At 36.0% G+C, this 25,152-nt stretch overlaps 1 protein-coding gene across 6 annotated transcripts in view; it reads right to left on the bottom strand.

The window, feature by feature from the left end:
• The window catches only part of FUT9 (fucosyltransferase 9), a 210,507-nt gene that overhangs the window by 12,338 nt on the left and 173,017 nt on the right, over window positions 1–25,152 (bottom strand). For 5 of the 6 annotated variants that reach the window (XM_008516079.2, XM_008516098.2, XM_070556694.1 and 2 more), the window contains one exon: window positions 3,491–11,144. In XM_008516079.2, the coding sequence (XP_008514301.1) occupies window positions 10,057–11,144 (1,088 nt within the window). In that variant the 3' untranslated portion in view covers window positions 3,491–10,056. Of the gene's footprint in view, window positions 1–3,490; window positions 11,145–25,152 lie in introns of those variants that run through there. The other variant, XM_070556697.1, reaches the window with a different exon arrangement.

Raw genomic sequence — 25,152 nt, 5'->3', positions numbered from 1 at the left:
TTGCCTGAATGTTCTACGTTATCACCCAGTTTAGTGTTGTGACGACCTGGCCTCAAGTGTTTTAATCCTCCTTGGCAGTAGTACTGATTTTGGCAGTGTAAAAAAAAAACCCAAACCGTTCTTGATTGTAGAAAAAGCTGCCAGAATATTGTGTTCATAGTATGGAACGGATTAAGATGGTTTTTTTCACATCTTCATGCTTCATAATAGTAAGTTGCTTTGTACAGTAAATTGTATCATTTGCCAACAAATGATTTTATTTGTTGTATTTTATTGCCAACAAGAAACTCCAGGAAGAAAATTTTAGGGAAAAATTTACTGCAATATGCTGCAAAGTGAGGGAAAAATGCAAAGCAGCATTGTTTATTGGCTCAGTAGCACTAAGAATAACATTTTCACTTTACTGAAGTGTAAAGAGGACTTTTGAAAGGATGCGAATCATGCACATGGATTGAGACAAAGCCTGTGTGTGTTGGCAGTGTAAACCCCCCAAAGATGCATGATTCATCAACGGCATGCATTTTTTTCACCTAATATAACACAACCTTAATATAGTCATATAATCTCTAACACATCTTATTTCAAACATGCACTAGCTACTAAAATAAGATTTTAAAGAAAAGCTGATGTTTGATACAAAATCATGTTTTTTCAAGTGTGGAAAAATACTCTACAAAAAAATAAGTAGAAAAGTGATTTCTGATCAATGTGTGATTTTATCTAGAAAAATTCAGATGACTAATTAGTGTGCTTACAACAACCCTATCAGGTCTGCATCGCAATAATACACATACAGAAAGTTAATAGCATTAAACAACTATTAGCACAATGCAGTTAAATCCTTATCAGAAATAACATGAACTTATAAACTGTACATTTGGCATCTAGGTTTCAGGGTGTTTTTAAGAGTCTTCTTAAATATGACAATACAATAGTGCAAAATCACATTACATTACTAAAACACACAATTACCATCCAAATAATTTATGGATTACTGACCCTTACAATTGACATATTGGCTAGAATTGGCACATTTTCTTTCAGCATGATAGCTTTGACCTTCCTTACTTGAGTGTATGTTGTTTTGTTCAAAGTTTCACTACATATAAAAGGTCTAGGCATATGTGTGTCCCTATGTGTGTTCTTGAGGAAATGAGATCAGAGGAAGCAGGTAAAGTTCCTGCTCTTCCTTTGTAAAACTCCATCCTAGCTTCCTTCTTTAGCAACCCTTTCATGAGAGCTCCTAAAGAAATTGCCTGTTAATTTTCTTTACCCCTTTTCTTACGGGTCGCAGAGCATCAACATGGCCCCATGAAAGGGAGCAGGAAGAAAAGAAGGAAAATTCTAGAATATGTGACAGCTTGTGCCCTTTGCCAGGGTAATTAAACCAGAATGTGTAATCAACAAATCAAGATTTATGAAGAACTTCCCAGGTGATTCTAATGTAAAGTCCACCACACTCGGTTGACAAATGAGAAATCTGTGGCCCAGAAAAGCTAGTGAATTGTACTATAGATTGTCTAAACTAGAACTTAGTTTACTGCTCTTTCTGTGTTTCTTGTCACCACTTTTCTCCTTGCTGCAGCTTTGTGAACTTGAATCTACATTCAGACTTAGCTCTTTTTCCCTTTAAAAATCTCCATGACATACAACGTTGTTTTGGATTCAGAAAAAAATGACATTATCCCAATGAAGATGATTAATCTCAATAATTTCATTCAAATAGTTTTGACCAGTTGCATTTCCTCCAGCAAACATTACTTCTTACCTTCATCTTACGCATGATTTATGGAAATATTATTTTTATATTGTCTTAATTGCTCCACTAACCCTGACCCCTACCAAACTTAACCTTAAAAAAAAAGAGGGGGAAAAAAAGCACAAAACTAAATATATTGTTTTTGAAGGATGCCATCATGCTGATAGCTCTAAAGATTTAAACTTTTTATTTAAGAGTAAAAAAGGTGTCATTATTTTCACTCCTTTTTCCTATCTCCATTTCCAATGCCACATAACCTGTTAGTGTTCCAGGGCAAGAGCTCTCATTGATTTGAATGTAGAGCATCTGCAAGCTGACTTTTCTTTTCCTTGTAGTAAACTCCTGGTCTCAAGTATGATAGTCTTTGTTCTTTGATTGATTATTTTAAAATAATATGTAAAATATTTAAGATAGGTCATCTGTTATCTAAAATGTGGACTGCTCCGAGTTTTACATAGACAACCAGATATTCTTGGTTGGTTCAAGGCCTATTGAAAAAGAAAACCAGTATGTGAAAGGCCTGAGCTCATTATAGTCCCTGTAGACACATATCCTGTTCTAGATGATAGTGAGCTCTCTTCTGGCAATCTCAACTTGGAAGATGGCATCTCCAGGATTGTCTCATCTAAGAGACTGAAGGTAGCTAATGAGGCCAATCTGAGATCAGGGGATGCATTATGGTAACTCTGGCACATATTTCTTGCATAATGAGTAGTACTGGGTTAATTTAGTCTGGGTACCGTTTCTGCTGAGCCTGCCTTTCTTCTGCACCCTCATTAATCAAAATGGAATGCAGCCATGTGTATAAAGATTCGCCATGGTTAAAATACCTTTCTGTAGAAAGCACTTTTAGAATTTTTCAGCTAAAATTTGTTTTTCATAATGCAATTCTAGCCAGCTCTAATTTAACATACTTTACATACACAACAAATTTAACAATTTGGTTGCCAGAAAACTCAGAAAAATAATCGATTTTTGAAGTTTTCTAATGTATCTGAAATAAACATTTCTAATACTCTTTAAAGTGAGACGATTAGGAGCTACTTAAAAATACTACTTTGAATATGATTTATTTACTCACACATAAATTTAAAAATTTTCCTTATGTTTACTTTTTTGTTCCATTACAGTACAACTTAGCAATTGTGCATATGAACAGCTGAGATTACTCTTGTCAAACCCGTATTTATTATGCAATTAGCAATTAGAGTAGTCTTAATCACAGTCTGGCTAAGAATTATTTTATTTCTGTACCACCAAACAAATATATTCCTATTTATTGAATTTGTACCCTAACATTTTAAAAGTAAGCTTTAGCTTTTTTTTTAACTTTAGGAAAAGTAGTTGGAGACTTGATTCTGTTTCTTAATTTACATCGTTCAGTAGCTCTGTGACTAAGCTGGTGGACCAACTGAAGTGATGAAGTAAGTCAAGTTGTTGAATATTTCTAGGCCTTTTTCCTTACCAGAAAATGATCTCTGGGAATCTTCCTGCTACTGCATTCTGTGACATAAGCTATACCAACTGATAATAAGCTAAATTGACTATTAATTTACTGATTGCTTATAATGGTGAGGGAAAATTAGGCCTGCTTGTGTTCCAATTATTTTCAGAAATGGTTTATGTGTTCAGTAATGCCAATAATGCCCATGTGCTACCACTGTCAGCTCCCCATACCCCTTCCATTGCTTAGTAATTATGGAAGACACAAGTGCATGCTTCCACACTATATTTGTTTGTTTCTCTTTTCCTGAAGAACATTTCTTTGGCTTATTTAAATTTGCAATGATTCGTATAAGCTGTCTGCTTAGTGTTTTCAGAATTTTAGAACTGAAATTTCAGAAATAGTTTTGAGTTCCGCACAATGATCTTTTATGATAACAAATGATACTAATTGAACACATTGTCTAGTCACTTAAATGTCATTTCACTTGTCCTCACAAGAAACACATCAGGAATAAGCTACCTCCACTTTACAGATGTAAAATCTGAGGCTAAGAGAAGTCAAGTCACTTGCACACAGTGAGTGGCAGAGCTGGGGTTCAATTCTACATCTGTGGTCACCAAGAATCCACATGCTATAGCTCATTGCTATATCCCAATTGCAAGCTATGTTTCCATCCACCAAGCAAGGACTTTGGGACCTGGGGAAGAGGTCTTTTAAACCCATAGAGAGGATAAGCAGATCACAATAGCATAAGATTTTGTGGTTATAAAGGATTCTACTAATTGTGTAGTCTAGTCTTCCACATTGCAAAATGCAAACATGTCATTAGAAGCTAAAAAGAGAATGAGAGGTATTTTTTTAAGATATATAACCTCTTCTTAGCCTATTAATTCCTCCAGGCCAAGAACTGCTCATGCGTTCTGTGTAGACCGGTGGTTCCCAGAGGTGGCCCCACATTGGTATCACCTGTGGCGCCTCTACAACTGTTTGATTCTGGGGCCTCTCTCAGACCAACTGGATCAGGTCTCTGGAGATCGGGTTTGGACATCTGCAGCTTTAAATCCTCTACCGGTGATTCAGATGTGCATCCAGGCTTGAGAAATACCGCTATAAACCACTCAATAATTGAAAGAGGTTCTGGAGACTGTAAATCACCTGCCCCAGATGAAGAGATTAGTCAGTCAGCATTATGCTTATGCATGAAATAACAGACATAGAGAATGTCTTGGATCTTGAAGTAGAGGAATACTTTACTGACATATTCTGGAAGATTCCAGGTGATAGCTTGTATATGTTGAGTAATAGAATACTTCCCATTTAGTGGGTGGCGAAGACATAGGCCTCAAAACTGACAGCACATCAGAACTATCTGGGGAGATTTTTAAAATACAGATTCCAGCTCTCATCTCAGACCCAGAGAATCAGAAGCTGTGTATTATTAACACTCTTTCAAAAGATTCTTACGCAACCGATCCAGGAAGTCCCAAAGACATATGTGTGTTTGAGAACTGCTGGCTTAGGATGGGTCACAAATTATAGTACGGAACAGACTAACTTAGGAAATGTATTAAAAGCATGGTTGTTTGGACTTATTTCAAGAGATTCTAACTGAACGAGCAGGGCCCAGAAACCGGTATTGTTAATAAAGACTTTTGGTGATTCCAGGTCAGAAGAACCAGGAACCAGGCTTTCAGTCACACTGAGGAAAGGTGGTTGATGTTGCAGAGGTCCTTTTAAAATTCTTCAAAACATTTTTAAAGTAAATCAAATGCATAAATATATATTAACCATGAATTCAAAAATAACTAAATTATCTAGACGTATTTAATCTAGCGTATTCAAATTATACTCCCCATTTTATTGTCATCTGGGGACTGACTATGTGCCTCCACTGTTTCCCTGAAATTTTTGCATCAATAAAAAATTTTAGATTATTTTCATAAGAATCTGGATGGCATTAAAAATATCTACAATATTTTAAAATAAAGCCAATATGTGGGTTGGTTTTCTGCAAGCAATTAAGGTCTCAGTGAGCAGTGAGTGCATGAATTGCGGAGGATGCAGGTAGAGAAATAAGAGTAGGAAAGAGTTGGAGGAGGAAAGTTAGTTAATTGAGGACTTGCTATAGTCCAAGCATTGGATTAGGTTCTCTCCACATATTAGGTTAAATAATCAGTTTTATACTTTAAAAGTCTATTCAGAAAAAGAAGAGGGAAATCTGTTTGGAATATTTACCTCCAAAAACTTATTTTGAGATGGTCACTGAAATTTCATTTGCAAATATGTGCATATATCAGTTTAGATCTTAGATGAGAGAGTAATAGTGCTAGAAGGAATCTTACAAACAACAAGGTCCAGAGAAGTTAAGCGGCTTTCTCAAAATTATGGTTTGTTGAACCCATAACCCAGCCTAGCAGTATTCACATTTCTGGTTTAGCAGGCTCTCTCTCAGTTATGTTCTGTTGATTGTTCTATACAATGCTTATGACTACAGATACATTCAATATGAATTACTGAGACAGAGAACACTTTGGATGGCAGTGGAGCTTACCCATTTGCAAAATGCTACAAAATCTCTAGATGAGAGACATCTAGAAAAAAATATCCTCTTAATTGACTGATGTTTGCAATACAAAGGAGTGCAGTTAGGGAGGAAAGAAACTATATTTCTCTCCGTGCATAGTTTGGTAATAAATATGTGCCCTTCACAGTGCTTGAACTTTATATTCTCGTTAAATACTTACTGTCTTTCCTATTAGAAACAGTTGGTATATTAATATTTGAATAGAATGTTAACATGTTCCAAATCCTTTCTAATCTTTCTTGAAATGTTACTTCTTAGGGGGTCTTAGAACGCAGTAAGTCTGGAAGGACATAAAATGCCTTCCCTTTGCATCTAGGCAGCAAACCGACCAATGAAATGAATATAAAATATCATCTCTAGCTGGTACCAATAAACTGGGACTGTTATCATACTTAAAAAATATTTTGCATAACCTCGAATGCAATTTGTTTATTCATTCAACACCTAGTTTCAGATCCTCCTCTCTGTTGGGCGCTGTGCTTATCTTTTAAATTCTGAAGCTTGATTTAACAGCTTGATTATAATTAATTTGTTAAAAAGTTCCTAAATGAGATCAGAGTTCAAGGGAACTCAAAGATATGGTTAAGCACTAAGTCATAATGTAAGGACCTAAACCTTGTTTTGGTAACATTAATTCATGCAAAGACATTTTCTAGGTGGTTACCTTAAGACTCATGGAATCTAGTTTGAAAATAGGCAGGCAAAAGATATCAACAGTATAGGTTCCTATTCTTTCCGTATTTAACTTCCAACTGGAGGCAAGAATTTAAAGGCTCAGTAAACAATTCCTAAATATTCTGTCACTTTACACTCAAATGCTCTGAGGTTTCTAAGCCCTCACAACAGAAAACGTTTCTGTACATTCTAGCATAGTAAGGACTTATGCAGCAAATATAAAATTTTTAAACTGATATTGGTTTCCCACTAAGACAATTTTTTTGTTTCTACTTCATATTGTCAAATTTATGGCTATCATAAAATGTGACTGTCATGTCTTTTTTTTTTCAGACTGTAATACTGCTGGATATGGAGAATTCAGTGTATTTTGTTACTCATAAAGCCTATAACAACTAATATTCATATATTCCTACTAGTAAGGTCTACAATAATTAATATTTAAATATTCAGCCCATTGAAGGTAATAGATTTTTGATATTTTGAAATAAAACTTTTTAAACAATCTATTCTTTTTTATATCCACAATCTGTCCCCTGGCATAATTGTTTTTATAACAAGCAGCAAGCCAATTTTGGCAAATCAATATCTTTCACCATATGATATCCTTAAAAAGAATTGCAATCCACAGGATTTATTGAAGGAGTAGCTGAGAACCATATAGCATCTTGAGGGTTGCATTTCAATACATTCAAGTACTGCATTTAAAATGTATTGAAAATCCATTTCCTTCTCCTAAAGCTCAACTTCTAAAATATCTAAACCAGAAAGAATGCTAATAAATTTGATGTTCTGTTTATTCTATACCTTTTCAAAGGTCAGAGTGCCTCCACATAGAGTGTAATATTCTACAGGCCCTAATAATACCTATAAGGCATTCACATTTGTAGGAACTGAGATGTACTTCTATGATAAAGTGAGAAATACAATGAACAAGAATGCAGGATTAAGAAAGATAAGAGCCTTAAATTCTAATATCGGCTGTCATTAGCTGCGGGGTGTGTGAGTGTGTGGGTGTGTCTCAATATATGTCTTGAATAAATATTATCTCTGAATCTAGTTAACTCATAAATAGAATAAAGGGATTGGTTTGTAAGCATTGTTATAATTCCTTCTAGCCCTAAAACTCACTGATCAATGGCCCCAGAACTGAAGTTACCTCATTCATTTTGGCACTTCAAACTCAGAAAACATTCTTCTGGGACTCAGTAATGGGTTTTCAATATACAGTGGTGCCAGTTAGTCACTTAATATTATTGCCTTGGCTTGAATCATATTATCAGCATGTGATTATAGTCAAAGTCTAAGAAAGAAACCAAATTCGAATCTGATAATAGAGACAATGATTCAGGTTTCTTACTTCTCGGAAATCATGAGCATCTGCCACAGAAAGGCAGGTTGTCATGACGTTGAATGTTTTTCGGCTTTCAGAAAAGCAGGTACTTTCTAAACTTGTTGGCAATGCATCCTCTTCAGATCCTTATACTTTTCATAGGCCAAAAAATAACAAAGTAAATGTATGAATTTGATTATTTTAACATGAGAAATAAAAGATCACATGGAGATCTTTCCTTATCTGGGAGGGCATCCACACAGACATACTATTTCTTAATGCAGTGTGGTTAGAACAGATAACATGAAGGGAATCTACATTGGTTCAAGTGAGTAACAAAGTTTGCAGCTCAGAAACATGTCAAATAGCTAAGCAGTTGGGGAAATTTGCTGTCTTATTTTTGTTAAATCAGTGGTGACTCATATAAACTCCATTGAGAGTAGTATGTGCATAAACACAGACTCAGAGGAAGCTCTTATGTACCTCACCTCTTAACTGGAAGCTCCTTTAAGGCTGTGATAGTATGTACCTTGTTCATCTTTATCTCTGGTTAGTACATTACCTGACACAGCATCCGTGTTCAATCGTGGGTAAAGAAATAAACCTGAGGATCAAACAATTCTCCACCCAATACAAGGATCTTCCTCTGCTCAGATCCTTTGGGTGCTCCAGAGATCTCATTCCCTCAAAAAAAGAGTCTGGATTGTTCGACATGTCTCCTTCTTACTGAATTGAAATTTGCCTCTCTCTACAAATGGATGTCATCAGAACATGTTGATTCTTTTGATGGATTTTTGGCCTGAATGGGATAAAGTCATTAAAGACTTTTGGGGGGGAATGCTTTCCTTGAAGAATTCTTAGCATCCCATATTTTCTCACCTACTATTCTCTGCTTACATCCAGCCCCTAACCCTTATAGAGGAGAAATGCTATAAAGCAACCGCAAGTTCAGAGATAAATTCTCCAAAAACCTAATGTAATGATAAGTTTATTTTGGTTCTGTAAAACCCTGAGGGCAGTGTACTATATGTGAATAATTGCTAAAATGGAATAAGAAACATCATCTCCAGTTAGTACCTCTAGGCTAGAACTGTCACTTCATTGAAACAAACAAAAATTTTTCCATGACTTTCAATGCCATTTATTTATTCATTCAACAAATATGCATTGAGATCTTACTCTGTGTTAACATTGTGTGTTTCCTATAGACTCCCACATCTTCTATTTAACACCTTGATAATTTCGTTTAGGTTCTTTTAAATGATAGAACAAACCTATCAAATGTTATATCTATTTATTTCTCCATATAGCAAAATAAATACTGTTTTAAATATTAGGGCTTCAGAAAAGGTATTTTAAATTGATATGTTATTAAAAGTTGTACATAAACGTACCATTTATAAATATGATTTGTAACTATACATATCCTTTTCCTTTGTTATTTGAGGAAATTATTTGTTTTTTTATAATAATGTGTTATCAGGATCAGGAAGAGAACTGCCTTAGATTTGCTTAACTGTTATTAGGATTATTTCTCAGGTACTAAAACTCTCAAAAAATTGGATATTTTAAAACACTTGAATAATTTAATTTAAGATCATGAGAACTAGTAGCTACATTTGCGAGTAAACTTAGTGAAAATAAATGGGAAGTCTAATAGCTTTCTGAATATCACAGTTCTGCTTCACTATCTTTTTTATTCACTATAGGAATAATTCTGCCTAAACAAATGTGGTAAACAGGTAAAAAATAGATCAAACAGAGACAGTTATACACTTTGTTCAAGTTCGAAGTCAAAGAGGTTAGAATTCAATTACAAACACTTTTCCTTTGTTACATTATGCAAACTTGGAACTAGAGATTATACTATCTAGTGAAAATATCTCATATTTTAAGATGTGCATCTTCATTTCCCAAATAGATTAAACAGTTGATCAATGTAGAAACAATAATCATATCACAAACTTACATTGCAAACAACTACAAAAATGTGAAAAAAACTGTTTACGAATGATAGCAAAGAATAAATTATTTTTCAGCGCACATAATTAGGTATATACAAGATAATTTAAAACCAAATGGAATGATTGCTAATGCTGAGCTTTTAAAAATCTCCATCAAAATATACATGTTACCCAAAAGAGAGTGATAAAAATAAATTGTGACACAAAAGCGGAATGTTGTCTCTCTTTTCATCCACAAAACTTGGATGATATCTCATCAAAATAATTTGCCAAGTGTGCAAATGATGAAAAACTTTAATTCCAAAACCATTTCTCTAGATTACCGACAGATTTATATTCCTGATGCCTTTTCACATGATCACAAGCCAAGCATGCATGTGATTCCCAAAATCGTGGAAGATTTACTGTGAAATCCTTCCTCCAGTTAAAGTAACTAAGGTATAACTTATCGTTTTTGTCAACCTCCTTCAGATACTTTGCTAGCTCACTGGGAGAGTTATAATCCTCCACATGAATGAATGAATCTGCTGGAATATAATTTTCATAGTTTTCCCTAGATGGCCCCAGAACAACAGGTACAGAGCCAGCCAGAAAAGCATTGTAGAGCTTTTCTGTGATGTAATCTTTGTGGATGGAGTTTTCAAAGGAAAGATAAAATTTGCAAGTAGATATGGTAGGAATCAAATTTTTATCATTCACATACTCTCCAAATGCTTGCCCATAGGTATGGATTTCAATACTTTTGCTTAGTTCATTGTAATACTTGACCCTGGCGTGCTCAGGGTTCCAGTTACTTACAACCCAGCACACTAACTTCTCTTTGCTTGGCACTTCAAACACGAAGGGGTTTGTGCTCACCGTCAAGAAGCCATAAGGCACTTGGATATCTGAGTCGCGGCGATAAGTCAGAGTCAGATTGAACAGGTGCTCAATACCACTCTTTTGGGGTGTGTGAGTGGGTGATTCCAAATTCATCCAGATCCATTTCTGGAAGGGTGGCCTAGCCTGCTGAGGTAAATTAGTCAGATCCCAACTGATGTCTCGGTGATGGATCAGAACTGCATGAGATTTGTTGTACAGAGAACGGTCTGTTGTGAGGTGGCATCCTTGGATGTTGAACATTGCTTGGCAGGATGTAAGATCAAAGGTCTGCCCAAATGGCCACACCCAAATCAGAATAGTAGTTTCATTAAAATAATCAGTTTTGGTGGAGAAGAAATTTTTCATTTTCAGCACTGAGCTGGCTGACTCCATTGGACTGAAGATCCAGCTGTTGGTGGGCTTGATGTAAATGAACAGACATGCCACGAAGCAGCCCAGGATAATGCAGACGATTAAAAATGGGCGGAGAATTCCTTTGGATGCTGGTGTCATACTTTTTTCTGTGAAACAGAAAGAGAAAGATAGAGGGATAGGTAGGGGCAGGGATGAGGAGTAAGTCATAAATATAATTTGAGATGAACAGGTGGTACATCCTAAAATATACTTAATCACAAAATCAACTGCATTTACCTTTTCAGTGTTATCAAACTATTGAGAGAAATAGAACTTTCATTTAAGGCAAGAAACTACTTTTAAAAGGAAGTTTCCCAATAAGTGTTGGAGAGGATGTGGAGAGAAGGGAACACTCATACACTGCTGGCGGGGGTGCAAACTGGTGCAGCCACTGTGGAAAACAGTATGGAGGTTCTTCAAAAACTTAAGAATAGATCTACCATATAATCCAGCTATCCTACTGCTGGGTATTTTTCCAAAGAACTTGAAAACACGAACGCATAAAGATACACGCACCCCTATGTTCATTGCAGCATTATTCACAATAGCCAAGACTTGGAAGCAACCTAGGTGCCTATCAAAGGACGAATGGATGAAGAAGATATGGTATATATACACAGTGGAATACTACTCAGTCAGAAGAAATGATGACATCCTGTGATTTGTAACAACATGGATGGAACTTGAGGGTATTATGCTGAGTGAAATAAGTCAGAGGGAGAAAGTCAAATACTGTATGATCTCAATGAAAAGTAGAAGATAAAAACAATGACAAACACATAGAAACAGATTGGATTGGTGGTTGCTAGAGGGGAAGAAGGGAGGGAGGAGAGTGAAAGGGGTGATTAGGCACATTTGTGTGGGGATGGATTGTAATTAGTCTTTGGGTGGTGAACATGATGTAATCTACACAGAAGTTGAAATATCTAACAATGAAATTTATATAATATTATAAACCAATGTTACTGCAATAAAAAACAAACAAAATAAATAAAAAATAAAAGGAAGTTTCCCTTATATTCTTCAAATAATGAGTCAGAATTTGTTATAAATGTACCAGCATACCTTCAAGCCAAGTTACATTTTTTTTCAATGCCATCCTTACCTGTTATGTTTTTACTTGCTTATGGAAATCTGGCACAACAAAGACTGTCATCACCAAAGCTAGGACTAATATTTTTAGTATTTTGAAACCACGTCAGATTCAGGAACATCTCCCAGTTGATAATAATGACTTATTTACCAGTGCACTTTTTGAGACTGTAATATAACTTCGCAGTTCAGATGGAATTCAGTAGAAAACCAAACTATTTAAAGGAAAAAATTATATTTTTGTTTTTTAGCATAAATCTTTCTTCACTGCTAAGAATGCATCAGGATGATCATGCTGTAAAAAATGGCAACTCTTGATTTGATATCTGTTTTTTGCTTTGTTTTGTTTTCTAGTGAGTACACTGATGCAAAAATTTGATAAATTAAAACCCCTCATAGTTTTATTTTTATTTTTTCTTACAATTTTCTTTGCTTACTTTTAATAATCTGTTAGTACATCCAATATCTACTGGATGTGGTAATCAAATGCTCTAATGGCATTAGAACAACATTTTCTCTTATGTAGTACTGGGGCATTAAAGCAGTTTTGCTTAGCATTAAAATGATGCTAGTATTATAAAAATAAATGGATTCTCAAAAAAAGAAATATATTTCATGGAGAACAATATTGATCTTGTGAATCTTAGCAGATTGCAGCCAAAAAGATGAGTGAAGCCGTTTAAATTTTTTTAAATCAAATGTCTTCAAGATTTTTCCTCTTTGACATTCATGCCTCCTTATGACTATGAACACAAAGATAAAATATGAAATATGTTTGTGAAACTATCTCCTGATCAAATTCTTACTGATTCTGTGAATCTCATTGTTTTTCTCACCAAAATAATATGGTCTATCAATTCCAGATTCAGTAAAGTATTTTGAAATCTTGACCAAAGCTAGTGTAGAAACGTTAGATATTTTCCTTCCAGAAGAAGGGAGAAATTGTCCTTCATTTAGTTACTTAAATTTATGTGAACATTTTAAAAGTCATATTTTTTTTGTTATGCAGTTTTTCTTAAAGGATTTGACATTCTCTATGTAGTAAAGCTTGATTTTGTCAGTCCAAAGAGTCTGGACTTTGTATTCTGGAGCACTCCTAGAACAGAACTATAGTAATCAAAGACAGGCTTACCATCAAAGTTAGCTTCAGTCCTGTCCAGTGAATAAGAAAAGGAAAACAAATACGTGTATGCTAAATATGTCTGGGAACTATTAATGAACCCTTGAGCTGCAAAGAAACTCAGGGAGGAATATGATGGAAATCTCAACCCTTTAGAACTAAATGACATTGATGGTACTACATATCAAATTTTGTGAAAGGTACTTACAACAGTACTTAGAAGTAAATTTACAGATTTGCACAATTTTGGGGAAACTAATTAACAAATTGGTTAACTCAACAAGCTGGACAAAGAATAATGGTCCAAAGCTAAAGAAATAAGAAGTTAAAAATAAAAGTAGTGATGGAAATCATTAAAATTGAGAGCAAAAATTTGAGACGATCAATAACATCACATGTAACCATGGGAGGTGATGGATGTTAACTAAACTTATTATGGTAATCTTTCTGCAATATTACATACACCAAATCATGATGTTGTACACCTTAAACTAATATAATGTTATATGTCAGTTATAACTCAATAAAACTGGAAAAAAATACTAAGATAAACTTCAGGCAAGGATAATCAAGAAAAAGAGAAATTCAAATTAAATGCCAAAAAGAGTAAATAATTATTGATTTAATATAGAAAAAAACTAGAAATGCTTATATTGAGTAATTTTATGCTAATAAATTTGAAAATCTGATTAAATGAATAGTTGTATTTCTGCACAAATAGAAAAATGCCAATTTTAATCAGAAATTCTGATTAAAGAAATAGCAGTTAAAGAAATGGAATTCATAAATGATAACAACTAAAAACAAACACTAGACCTAGATGATATTGCGGGAGTGATATTAACAATTCAATGAATAAGGAACGCTATCACCTTAAAAATAAAATCATTGTAGAGAACAGAAAAATAAGCAAAGAAGCTTAACTCATTATGTGAGCCAATTTTTATCTTGTTACCAAAAGAAATATGGAAAGTTAAAAAAAGTCTATTTCATTTATGAAGACAGATGCAAAAATACAAAAATTTATCAATAAAGAGTATTGAATATATATCATGATTTAATTCAAGCGTAAATTTACGGCAGTTTAGTTATGTCTGATCCTGCTTTATAAACTTAACTAGTTGGACAATCTCTCAATTTTTTCTAGACTTTGAGATCTACAGACTCAGAAAACTTACTGGAAGGATCTCCTTTCTAATGGAGTAATATTGATCTTTAAGATACCTCATTTGATTGAGCACTCCAGTGTTTTGTTCTGTTTATCTATGAGGCCGGTGATTAATGGTTTTTAGAAATGCTCTCATTGAAAGCTTCCTCAAATCTTTTTTGAATTGAAATGCAATGGCAAAAACCATCTAAATAAATGATATCAATTCAATACAACCAGGTTACAACTTTAATAGCCCACATTTAAGAAATGCTCACTCTCAGCTGGGCCTTGTGCTAGCATTTTGCACACATCATTTCCCACAATCCTCCTAGAGCCCCTATCAAGGGGGCCTTTTATCACATCTTCACAGATAAGAAAATTGAAAGCCAGAGACATAGTTAACTAGCTTGACCATTGAGTTATGTTCTTTCTTGACTTCTACAATCTTCTTTGAACAAATAATACAAACATTGATAATCTATTGAGGTGCATTTGGCACCTCAAGTTTTATTGTCTTGATTTCCTGGTCTCCATTCTTTATAATTGAGGACTATTTACCCATGAGTTAAATTTACATAAATTTCCTTTAATCAGAACAATACCAGACACTTATACGGTGCTTGTTAGTGCCAAACATTGATCTGAGCATTTATATTAACGTATGTAGATATGTAAGCACACGTATTACTTCACTATATTCCCATTTTATTGATGAAGAAAATGAGGCCCAATATAGTTAAGAAACTTGCCCAAGGTCACACAGTTAGAAGTGGCAGAGTATACTTTCAGACCCAGGCTATCGGGCTCCAGAGTCTGGGCACTTGATGACTACCTTTTGTGTTCACAGATTCCCCAGTCTGCAGCCAGGAGAATGCAATCATCTTGATGATACCAGAATATAAGCTCCATGAGGGGCTTTGTTTCATTACTGCTGAATTCTGATCACCAGAATACAGTAGGTGCTTAATAAATGCTGTATATGTTGCATGAATGAATGAGGGGGTTGCTGAGTCCCAAATATATGCAAGGTAAAATGCTTGGTAACTTGGTAAACAAAAATGAGCTGTGTGTGAATGAATGAATGTTTACTTAGTTGCTTTCTCTGTGCATTTAACATATATCCCTCTACAGCATAACTACCATTTAAATTGACATACAGGTATTCCTACCACTAGATGAGCAAAATCTCCCAGTTTTGCCTGTCTTTGTTGCATCTCAAAGTTGGCATCTATTTAGTACATTTTAGTCCCGTGACTCCTTTTTTGGCCAAATAAGAAAGAATTGGTCACTAGGCAGATACAATGTTCCTTCCACTGTGTGCCTGTCAGTTTTCCTGCTTCCTGGACATTTTGTATTCCTTGAACTTCTCATTAACTCTTTGCACATCCTCTCCCCTCAACTTTTCAGTGCTGTCGGAGTCAATTACTAACCAACAGGGGCAGTTACTCAGTGACCCCTGCTTTGTACAGAAGCTGTCAGAAAAGTCTGCCTCTTGGAGCCAAATTGACAGCCCCTTGACAGGAACCTTTTCACATCCTCCTCATAACTAAAATTCAGCTGGGTATCCAACATGTCTTGAACTGTTAATCGATAGAATTTATTTTTAAAGCACTTGCAGCAGTGTTACTATAGCTTTCACGAGAGACAGCAATACATTTATAGCATAAAGTAAATTGTAACAGTAAATAGGATAATTCAAACTTTTCAACTTTTTTAAATAGGTTCAAGTACTATAAAAGAATATAATTTAAAGATTTTAGCATTAATGACAGAATCTTTAGTAAAAACACTACTTGATAAGACTTGGTACACATATGAAGGTGCTTTCCATTCAGAGACTACTTCCAGTCATACTTGAAGACTGCACTGCTGAGTGTTAAAGTGTTAGGGAATGGAAGAGAGCTTGGACTAGAAAAGGTTCCAGTTGTGATTCCCAAACCATGAACATACTTCAAGGTATTAGGGAGAGAAATGTGAAACCAAAAAGAACAGGAGCCTTCTTCAAGGAGTTGTAATTCCACTTTAAGTTTTTTTTGGTATATGAGTGTTTTGAATACTTATTTTAAGTTGGAGGAAACAGGGGTATACTGTAGAATAGAATTCCACACTTGCTTAAAACTTTAAGATAGAACAGGACAGTTGGACTTGTAACTTGTCCCATGGGACTTTTTCCCTACATTGCAGCCACCACCTACTTCTTCACCCCACCTCTCTGTCTTGCAGTAATAGGCATGAGGGGTTGAAGAGATTGTCTCTTATGCCTTTAGGAGCTCTTGGGTCAACATGTTTGACAATCCCTGTGTGGTACACTTATTCTCTATTTGTTGTGTGGGTACACAATCAAACCATCCCTGATAAGGTCAGACTTTTTATCCTCACTAAAAATGTGTAAAGATCATTGTTGAACAGAATTTTGTTCTGTGAATAGAACTTCAGATCCATTTGGGGATATTTGGATCAACTCCAAAGATGAGAAGCAAATCATTGACCAATTGATAGATGGACTAAAGTTAGAATTAGTTAAAAAAAAAAAGAAAGAAAGAAAGAAAGATTGCACATATAGTCACCTTGTGGCTTCTTCCTTCTTCAATAAAATAAAATTTGAAAAGTGCTTCTGATAGTGCCCAGACCATAGAAAGAACTAGGTAAGTGTCTGCTATTATGTTATTTTTCTCTGTTAAATAGTCAGGAATCAGAGCTCTCATCATAGCTGAAACTCTTTTGGAATGATAGATCTCTTCCGACTTCTATGAAAATTATTACCCTTTCTAACCACACACACACACATTCTCCTCTAAGTTCAAAACATAACTCATTATTAATAATGTACAAATAAAATATATAAGAAAAAATTTCTAATGAATATAAGCAAGGTTTTTCAGTAGTTCATGGAATCAGCCTTTTCACAAAGGGTTACAATATAAGCATATTGTACTTAAAGGATTTTGTGGCAGATATTTATTGGTTTTTACTGCCTGACAATCACTCTCCCTTCTTCTGAGAATAGCACCCAATTTCTTATTGGGATATCACCTCTCGTGGGTGCAATCTTTGGGACTGCAGAGAAATATATCTCCTCCTTTCCTCACCAATGTTCACCAGGGGAGCCAGATCATTCAAACTTTCCTGCTGGGACTTTGGAACGTGAGTGCAAGGGCCAAGAGGGAAAAATGCTGGAGCTGATTAATCGCAGTGGGGTTCCCTGAGAAAACAAGCATGAAGACCGCTGCCCAGGTGCAAGGAGCTAGTCAGGATCCCGTTTCCCTGGGCTTGGTTCTTCAGGTATTCCTTCAGCTCCAAGAACTACCCATAAACTCTCAATAATTTCCTTTTTGTTTACATTAGTTTTAATTGTCTTTATGCTTGAACAAACAAATCAAAACAAAAAACAAAACAAATTCTAACCAAGAAAAAAACTCAACTGATTTTCTCCCCTCCTCCTTTTTTTCTTACTGGAGGATATGAAGTATATAATTTGAATCTTTCAAAATAAGTCCGTAATTATCTGGATTAAAAAAATATACATATAAATTCTCGAAAGAGCAAACAAATCTTTTCATTTTATGTTAAGCCATAGACTCCACCCAGAATTTAGGTATTTGGTGGTAGGTGGTGTCTAACTGAACTATCAGTAATCTGCTCAAGCAGGCTCAAAGAACGATTTGTTCCCCATCTAATAATTATGGTGTTTAGTGTCATTATATTACTCTAGGATTCTAGAAAAGTCTTCCGAATACTACAGTCAATGTTCATAATTTAAATTGCCCAGTTTTATTTAACTTAGGGGGGTTGTTTGTTTTTGTTATTGTTTTGTTTTGCTTTTATTTGTCTCTACAATTTTTATGCGAAGAACCTTTACAAGAATAAAAATATAAGCCTTATATTTTCTATACTCTATATCAAATTATATTCTGCCTCAAAGTACATAAAACGTTATATATTCATCACTTCACTTTCAAAGATTCCCTTGACACTTCACATTCTACTGAACCTTTCTCATGGGCCTTCCTTCTCTGAGTTCCCACATTTCTCCCATTAGATCCTGAGCCAAACGCCTCCTGCCTCTGGGAAAGATGCCATTTACTTTTTGGCAAGAAGATACTGGTTGATGTCTGGAATGCTATCAAATTTGTGTTTGCGAACCTTTCTCAAAGACCTTTGGAACTTGAGCGGACGGGCCAAGAGGGAAAAATGTACGATCTCTGGTATTTCCAGGGTTAAGCCTCTGTTTTCCTTCCTCCAAATACTGCAGAAGCTGCCACCAAAATATGCCAGTTTGGGTCACCAGTACTCTTCCTGACTATCCCTCAGAACACACTCTGGCACATACCAGAATTCTGACTTATTTCTGCAGTGGTTTAATCTTTAGGAATATTACCTCTAAAATGCTCAACAATGTCTCTTTTTTTTCCGCTTTCATTTTTGTCCCAGACTATGGTTTCCTTTGGTGTGCAAGCTGCCAATTGCCACTTTTCCTGCATCACAAACTTCTTTATCTTGCATAGTCTCTACATTCACTCTCTTTGAAATTTTCTTTTCAATTCAGGGATTAACTCTCTTTAGTTTGATCTTTTAGCTGCTCTCTTCTCTCTCTACTCATAATCACTAGTTCTTAATCGCTGACTTTATTCACTTTAGAAGCTCTATTTACCGGCTTCAGCTGCAGCTCAAACAATCAGATCTGACATTGAGCCCAAGCGTAACTTGGCCCGTGTGCCTCCTGTTCATGGGGAACACCACAGACAGGGCCAGGGGCTGCTTTTGTGGCATTTTCCCAGAACATGCTTTCCGGATTTCCTTGAGGCCAACAGTCTTTCATAATTTGGCTGTCAGAACCAGCCCTTTCTATGATTCTTGTCAGATTTTTACCCCAAAGCAGCCAGCCAATAAAGGTCAAGGGAGCCTTTTTAAAAAAAAACTCTCATTTTGGGCTGATATATTACTATGCATTCTTGACTCTGAAGATGTGACTTTCGTCCTTCCAGATGACAAAGTAGAGCAATAACTCAGTGGACTCTCCTTGGCATCTCCCTCTCCTTCAAATCCACACCCAACCCAGCATCAAATCCTGCCAATATTGCCTCCTAAATATTTCTTAGATTAGTTGACTTTTCTCCATTTCTCTAGGTCAGATGTCTATCATCTGTTGTAGACTGCTGACATTGCTTTTGAAGTGGTCCACCTGGCCCTCACTTTTGATCCTTCTAATATATGCTCAATGCAGTAGACCAGTGGTTCTCAAAGTATGAGAACTGGTTTCACACCAGTAGCAGTAGCATCAGCATCAGCATCACCTGGGATCTCATTAGAAATGCAAAATACTTCCACCCAAACCCAGACATATGGAATTAGAAATTCTGGGGTGAGGCCCAGAAATCCATTTTAAAAAAGTCTTCAAGGAGCTGGCCCGATGGCATAGTGGTTAGGTTCTCATGCCCTGCTTAGGCAGCCAGGGTTCGGGGGTTCAGATCCTGGGTGCAGACCTACACACCGGTCATCAAGCCATGCTGTGCTGCATACAAGCGTCCTGCATACAGAATAGAGGAAGATTGGCACAGATATTAGCTCAGGGCCAATCTTCCTCACCAAAAACAAAAGAGTTCTCCAAATAATTCTGATGTACATGAAAGTTCAAGAATCCCGGCAGTAGAGTGATCTTTTCAAACCACAGATCAGACAATGAATTCCAATCGCTTTTAAGATAAAGTAAAAAAGTCCTCATGTGGCTTAAACAGCCCTGCCTGATGGGAACCCTGCCTCTGTCTGCAGCCTCAGTGCATGACCAGCTCCCTTTTGCATTCCCTGTACTGCTGTGCTTGGCCCTCTTGCATGGGGTCGCTGCACCAGCTCTTCCCTCTCCCTGGAATGGTTTCTCCTCTCGTTGTTGATTTGCTCCTTTTCACTTTGTAGCTCTCAGCTCCACTGGCAGTTGCCTATGGAAGGATGCTTGATAACCTCCCAACACCCCTCCCTGCCACCATCACTAAATCAAAGGCCCCAAGTACATGTCTCATACATAGCACCATCTGTCATTTTTTGCACAGCACTTACCGCAGTAGCAAGTTTGCCTATATTAGTGTGAGTATTTGATTAATGTTGTTGCCTCTGTTAAACTGTAACTACACTCATATGTAGACATTGGGTGATTTTCCTCAGTAGTTAATCCCTGGTGCCTAGCCACTCTTGGCAGATCCTTGCTCTCAACAGATGTTTTTTGAGTGACCAAATAGCTAGCAATTATTGGACATTTGCAATGTTTGAGGCTAAGACTTTTATATAGACTTTATCATTTAATCTTTCGGAAAATATATTTCTTTTCATTGAACAAATACGTATGTATCACTTTCTATGTGCCAAGCATGGTTCTAAGAATTTAACGAATATTAATTCCTTCAAATGTCATAAGACCAGATGAATACATGCAGTTTTATCCACTTTTACAGATGAGGAAACTGATGCACATCTGTTTGTCTCATGTCACACACCAAATGGTCAATCAAGATGTGGACACTAGTGGCTTGACTCCAAAACATATTGCTTTAAAATACATGTTTGTTGTTGTTGTTATTTGTTTTTTCGGGTTTTTTTTGAGGAAGATTAGCCCTGAGTTAACATCTGCTCCCAATCCTCCTCTTTTTGCTGAGGAAGACTGGCCCTGAGCTGACATCCATGCCCATCTTCCTCCACTGGTATATGTGGGACCCCTACTACAGCATGGCTTGCCAAGTGGTACCGTGTCCGCACCTGGATCCGAATCGGCGAACCCCGGGCTGCCAAAACGGAACTTGCACACTTAACAACTGCACCACTGGGCCGGCCCTGCTTTAAAACACATGTTGAGAATTAATTTCCAGCTTACAATTGCAAAGAATTCTATGAATTATGGGAATTAAAATTTATTTTATGACGTAACTTACTCTGGAGCCATTGTTCATTAGAATAAACTAGATTCACCAAATACTTCTCCATTCTCATTCTAGAAACTTGGAACAGTTGGTCTAGAATACTAGAAGTTTTAGATAATTCTCCTCCTGTCCCCAAGAGAGTGTAGATGAGTGAATCAGAGCAGGAGAGGAGTCTAGCTTTGTTTTATTGTTGGGGTATTTATAAAGCAATTCAAGGAAAACCAAGGATTATTGACACATTTCCACCTGCAAATTCAAGGCCTTTCTGATAGTTGTATTCCTGCTAGTGACATTCTCTTTCAGGTGAATTCCTCATGTGCTGCTTTGTAGAGCCATTTTTAAAAATTAACTAACTTCATTTTGGCCAGAGCAATTTGGCAAGAAAAAGAAATAAAATGGATCCAAATTGGAAAAGAAGAAGTAAAATTCTCGGTGTCTGCAGACGACATGATTCTACATATAGAATACCCTAAAGAATCCACCAGAAAACTATTAGAAATAATCAACAACTACAGCAAAGTTGCAGGGTACAAAATCAACTTAGAAAAACCACTTGCTTCTCTATATACTAATAATGAACCAGCATAAAGAGAAGTGAAGAATACAATCCCATTTATAATCACAACCAAAAGAGTAAAATATCTAGGAATAAACATAACCAAGGAGGTGAAAGACCTATACAGTGAAAACTATAAGACATTATTGAAAGAAACTCAAGAAGACATAAAGAAATGGAAAGATATTCCATGCTCATGGATTGGAAGAATAAATATATTTAAAATGTCCATATTGTCTAAAGCAATCTACAGATTCAATGCAATCCCAATCAGAATTCCAATGACGTTCTTGATGGAAATAGAGTAAAGAATTCTAAAATTTATATGGAACAAGAAAAGACCCTGAATAGCCAAAGGAATCCTGAGAAAAAAGAACAAAGCTGGAGGCATCACAATCCCTGACTTCAAAATATACTATAAAGCTATAGTAATCAAAACAGCATGGTACTGGTACAAGAACAGACATACAGATCAATGGAACAGAATTGAAAGCTCAGAAATTAAACCACACGTCTATGGACAGCTAATCTTCAACTGAGGAGTCAAGAACATACAATGGAGAAAGGAAAGTCTCTTCAATAAATGGTAGTGGGAAAACTGGACAGCCAAATGCAAAAGAATGAAAATAGCCCATTATCTTAAACCATACACTAAAATTAACTCAAAATGGATCAAAGACTTGAATGGAAGACCTGAAACTATAAAACTCCTAGAAGAAAATATAGACAGTGCGTTCTTTGGCATTGGTATTTGCAACAATTTTTCGAATACCATGTATACTTCAGCAAGGGAAACAAAAGGAAAAAATAAACAAATGGGACGACATCAGACTAAAAAGCTTCTGCAAGGCAAAGGAAACCAGGAACAAAATGAAAAGACAACCCACCAACGGGAGAAAATATTTGTAAATCATAAATCCAACAAGGGGTTAATTTCCAAAATATATAAAGAACTTATACAGCTTAACAACAAAACAACAAACAATCTGACCAAAAAATGGGCAGAGAATAGACATTTTTTCCATAGATATGCAAATGGCCAACAGGCACATGAAAAGATGTTCAACATAACTATCAGAGAAATGCAAATCGAAACTACAATGAGCTATCACCTTACATCTGTCAGAATGGCTATAATTAAAAAGACAAAAAAAATAACAAATGTTGGAGAGGATGTAGAGAAAAGGGAACCATTGTGCACTGCTTGTGGGAGTGGAAACTGGTGCAGCCACTATGGAAAATGGTATGGAGATTTCTCAAAAAATTAAAAATAGAAATGCCATATGATCCAAATATCCCACTACTGGGTATTTATCTAAAGAATATGAAATAAATAATACAAAGAGATTTATGCACTCCTCTGTTCACTGCAGCATTATTCACAATAACCATGATGTGGAAGCAACCCAAGTTGCCCATTGACTGATGAATGGATAAAGAAGATGTGGTGTATATACACAATGGAATACTACTCAACCATAAAAATAGACAAGATCGTCACATTTGCAACAACACGGATGGACCTTGAGAGCATTATGTTAAGTGAAATGAGCCAGACAAAGACAAACACCGTATGATTTCATTTATATGTGGAAGATAAATAAACATATGGACAAAGAGAACAGATTAGCGGCTTCCAGAGGGGAAGGGGTTGAGGGGTGGGCAAAAGGGGTAAAGGGCACGTATGTATGGTGACGGATAAAAACTAGACTATTGGTGGTGAGCACAATGCAGTTAGACTGTAGAATACAGAATACAGAAAGTGATAGATAATAAAGTACAATTGAAATTACACAATGTTATAAACCTATATGACCTCAATAAACTGGTTAAAAAAATTGACTAACATAAAAGAGCCAATTTGCTTAAAAACAATAAAGGTAGAGAAAAGAAATCATCTAAATAAAAATTTCAGTTACAGCCCAGAGTTTGTCCACATAATGTTGTCTGTTAAAATTTTTAGAGGATTTACAAATATTTCTTTTAGCCATTATTTAAAACAGAATAAAGAATTTTTTCTCTGTAAATTTTTATATTTCAAATTTCCTTGATCCTACCAGGCTAGTACATAAGGTCATATGCTTTTATGACCATATTATGATAATTTGATCTCCATTGGTTTCACTGCCGGGAACTTCTCTTCTTCAAAGTGTTTCTCAGTTGTTTCTGTAAAAGACCACAGGAGTTTTACATGGACCCCAAACTGTCTAGCAGGAGCAGTCCCCAACTACCCTGTTTGTCTTTCTTCATCATTTGGCTCCCTCGATTCTGAGAATCCAGTTGATGCAGCCTCACGTCTGCTCCTACCCATTGAATGTGTGGGCTTAGAATCCCAAATCCAGCTGTCCCCTGACCTCTAACCCTCTGGGCGCCAGAGTTTTGGGGTTCACACTGCAGCTAGAAAACTGGCTCTCTGAATCAAACTTTGTCACTGGCTCCAGGAGCTTTGAATGTGCTGAGCCACTCACAACATCTCTCCCAGAATATTCCCCTTAATTTCTGGTCCTCTCTCTGTAGAGGCTTTAGTCCAGTGCACAGGGCAAGGGAGTAAATCCACGGGAAACAAACTGTTCTATCTTCCCTAGCCCTTTCCTACACCCTTTTCCCCAACAAAAAATTATGGCTCTTTCAGTTACAAAACAAAAATGAAAAAAGCAAAACACCATCATGCATATCAAAGGATGTCAACAGACACTAAGAAGAAAGCTGCAGGAATAAAAGAGAGAATATCTACCCAAAGAGGTAAACACTGTATTACATAGGCCATTGCCATGACAACAGTTTCTAGATGAGACCAAACTGCAGGCTGATCATCTTTTGAACTCATGTGAAACCAATTAGCACCAGCTTTGCTGGGATTAAATAAAAACACATCATTGTAGTTAATGAGGAGCTTCTGAAATTTCACATTAAATCTCTAATAAGAGAATAGGCCAGTAAGAACTAAAATAGAAGGGATGAGCCACAAAGAAGTCAACAGCCTGAGAGACAATGTGATAAAAGTGACACTAAAGAGTGTAGGAAAGAAGCAAGTTTAATTAACTTATAACTGAGTAATCTGAAAATGAACTGATTGATTAACATACTTAACAGAGATGATATTATTAGAAGAAAGGTGGAAAGGGAATTTTAAAGTAAAAAATGGAAGAGTGAGAAACCCTTAATCTTAGAGATGCAAATACTCCAGCCCTTGGAGGAGAGGACTTCTGCTGTATCATGGTAATTCAATTGCCCCTGCTGGCTTCTTTTCTGGTAGTCTGAATAAAACATCCTTAAGGGTCATCTAACTTTA

Source organism: Equus przewalskii, chromosome 9 (assembly GCF_037783145.1).
Source record: "Equus przewalskii isolate Varuska chromosome 9, EquPr2, whole genome shotgun sequence".
Taxonomy (NCBI): Eukaryota; Metazoa; Chordata; class Mammalia; order Perissodactyla; family Equidae; genus Equus; species Equus przewalskii.
The sequence above is the reverse complement of the archived record's forward strand: the minus strand, read 5'-3'. Positions and strand labels throughout refer to the sequence as shown.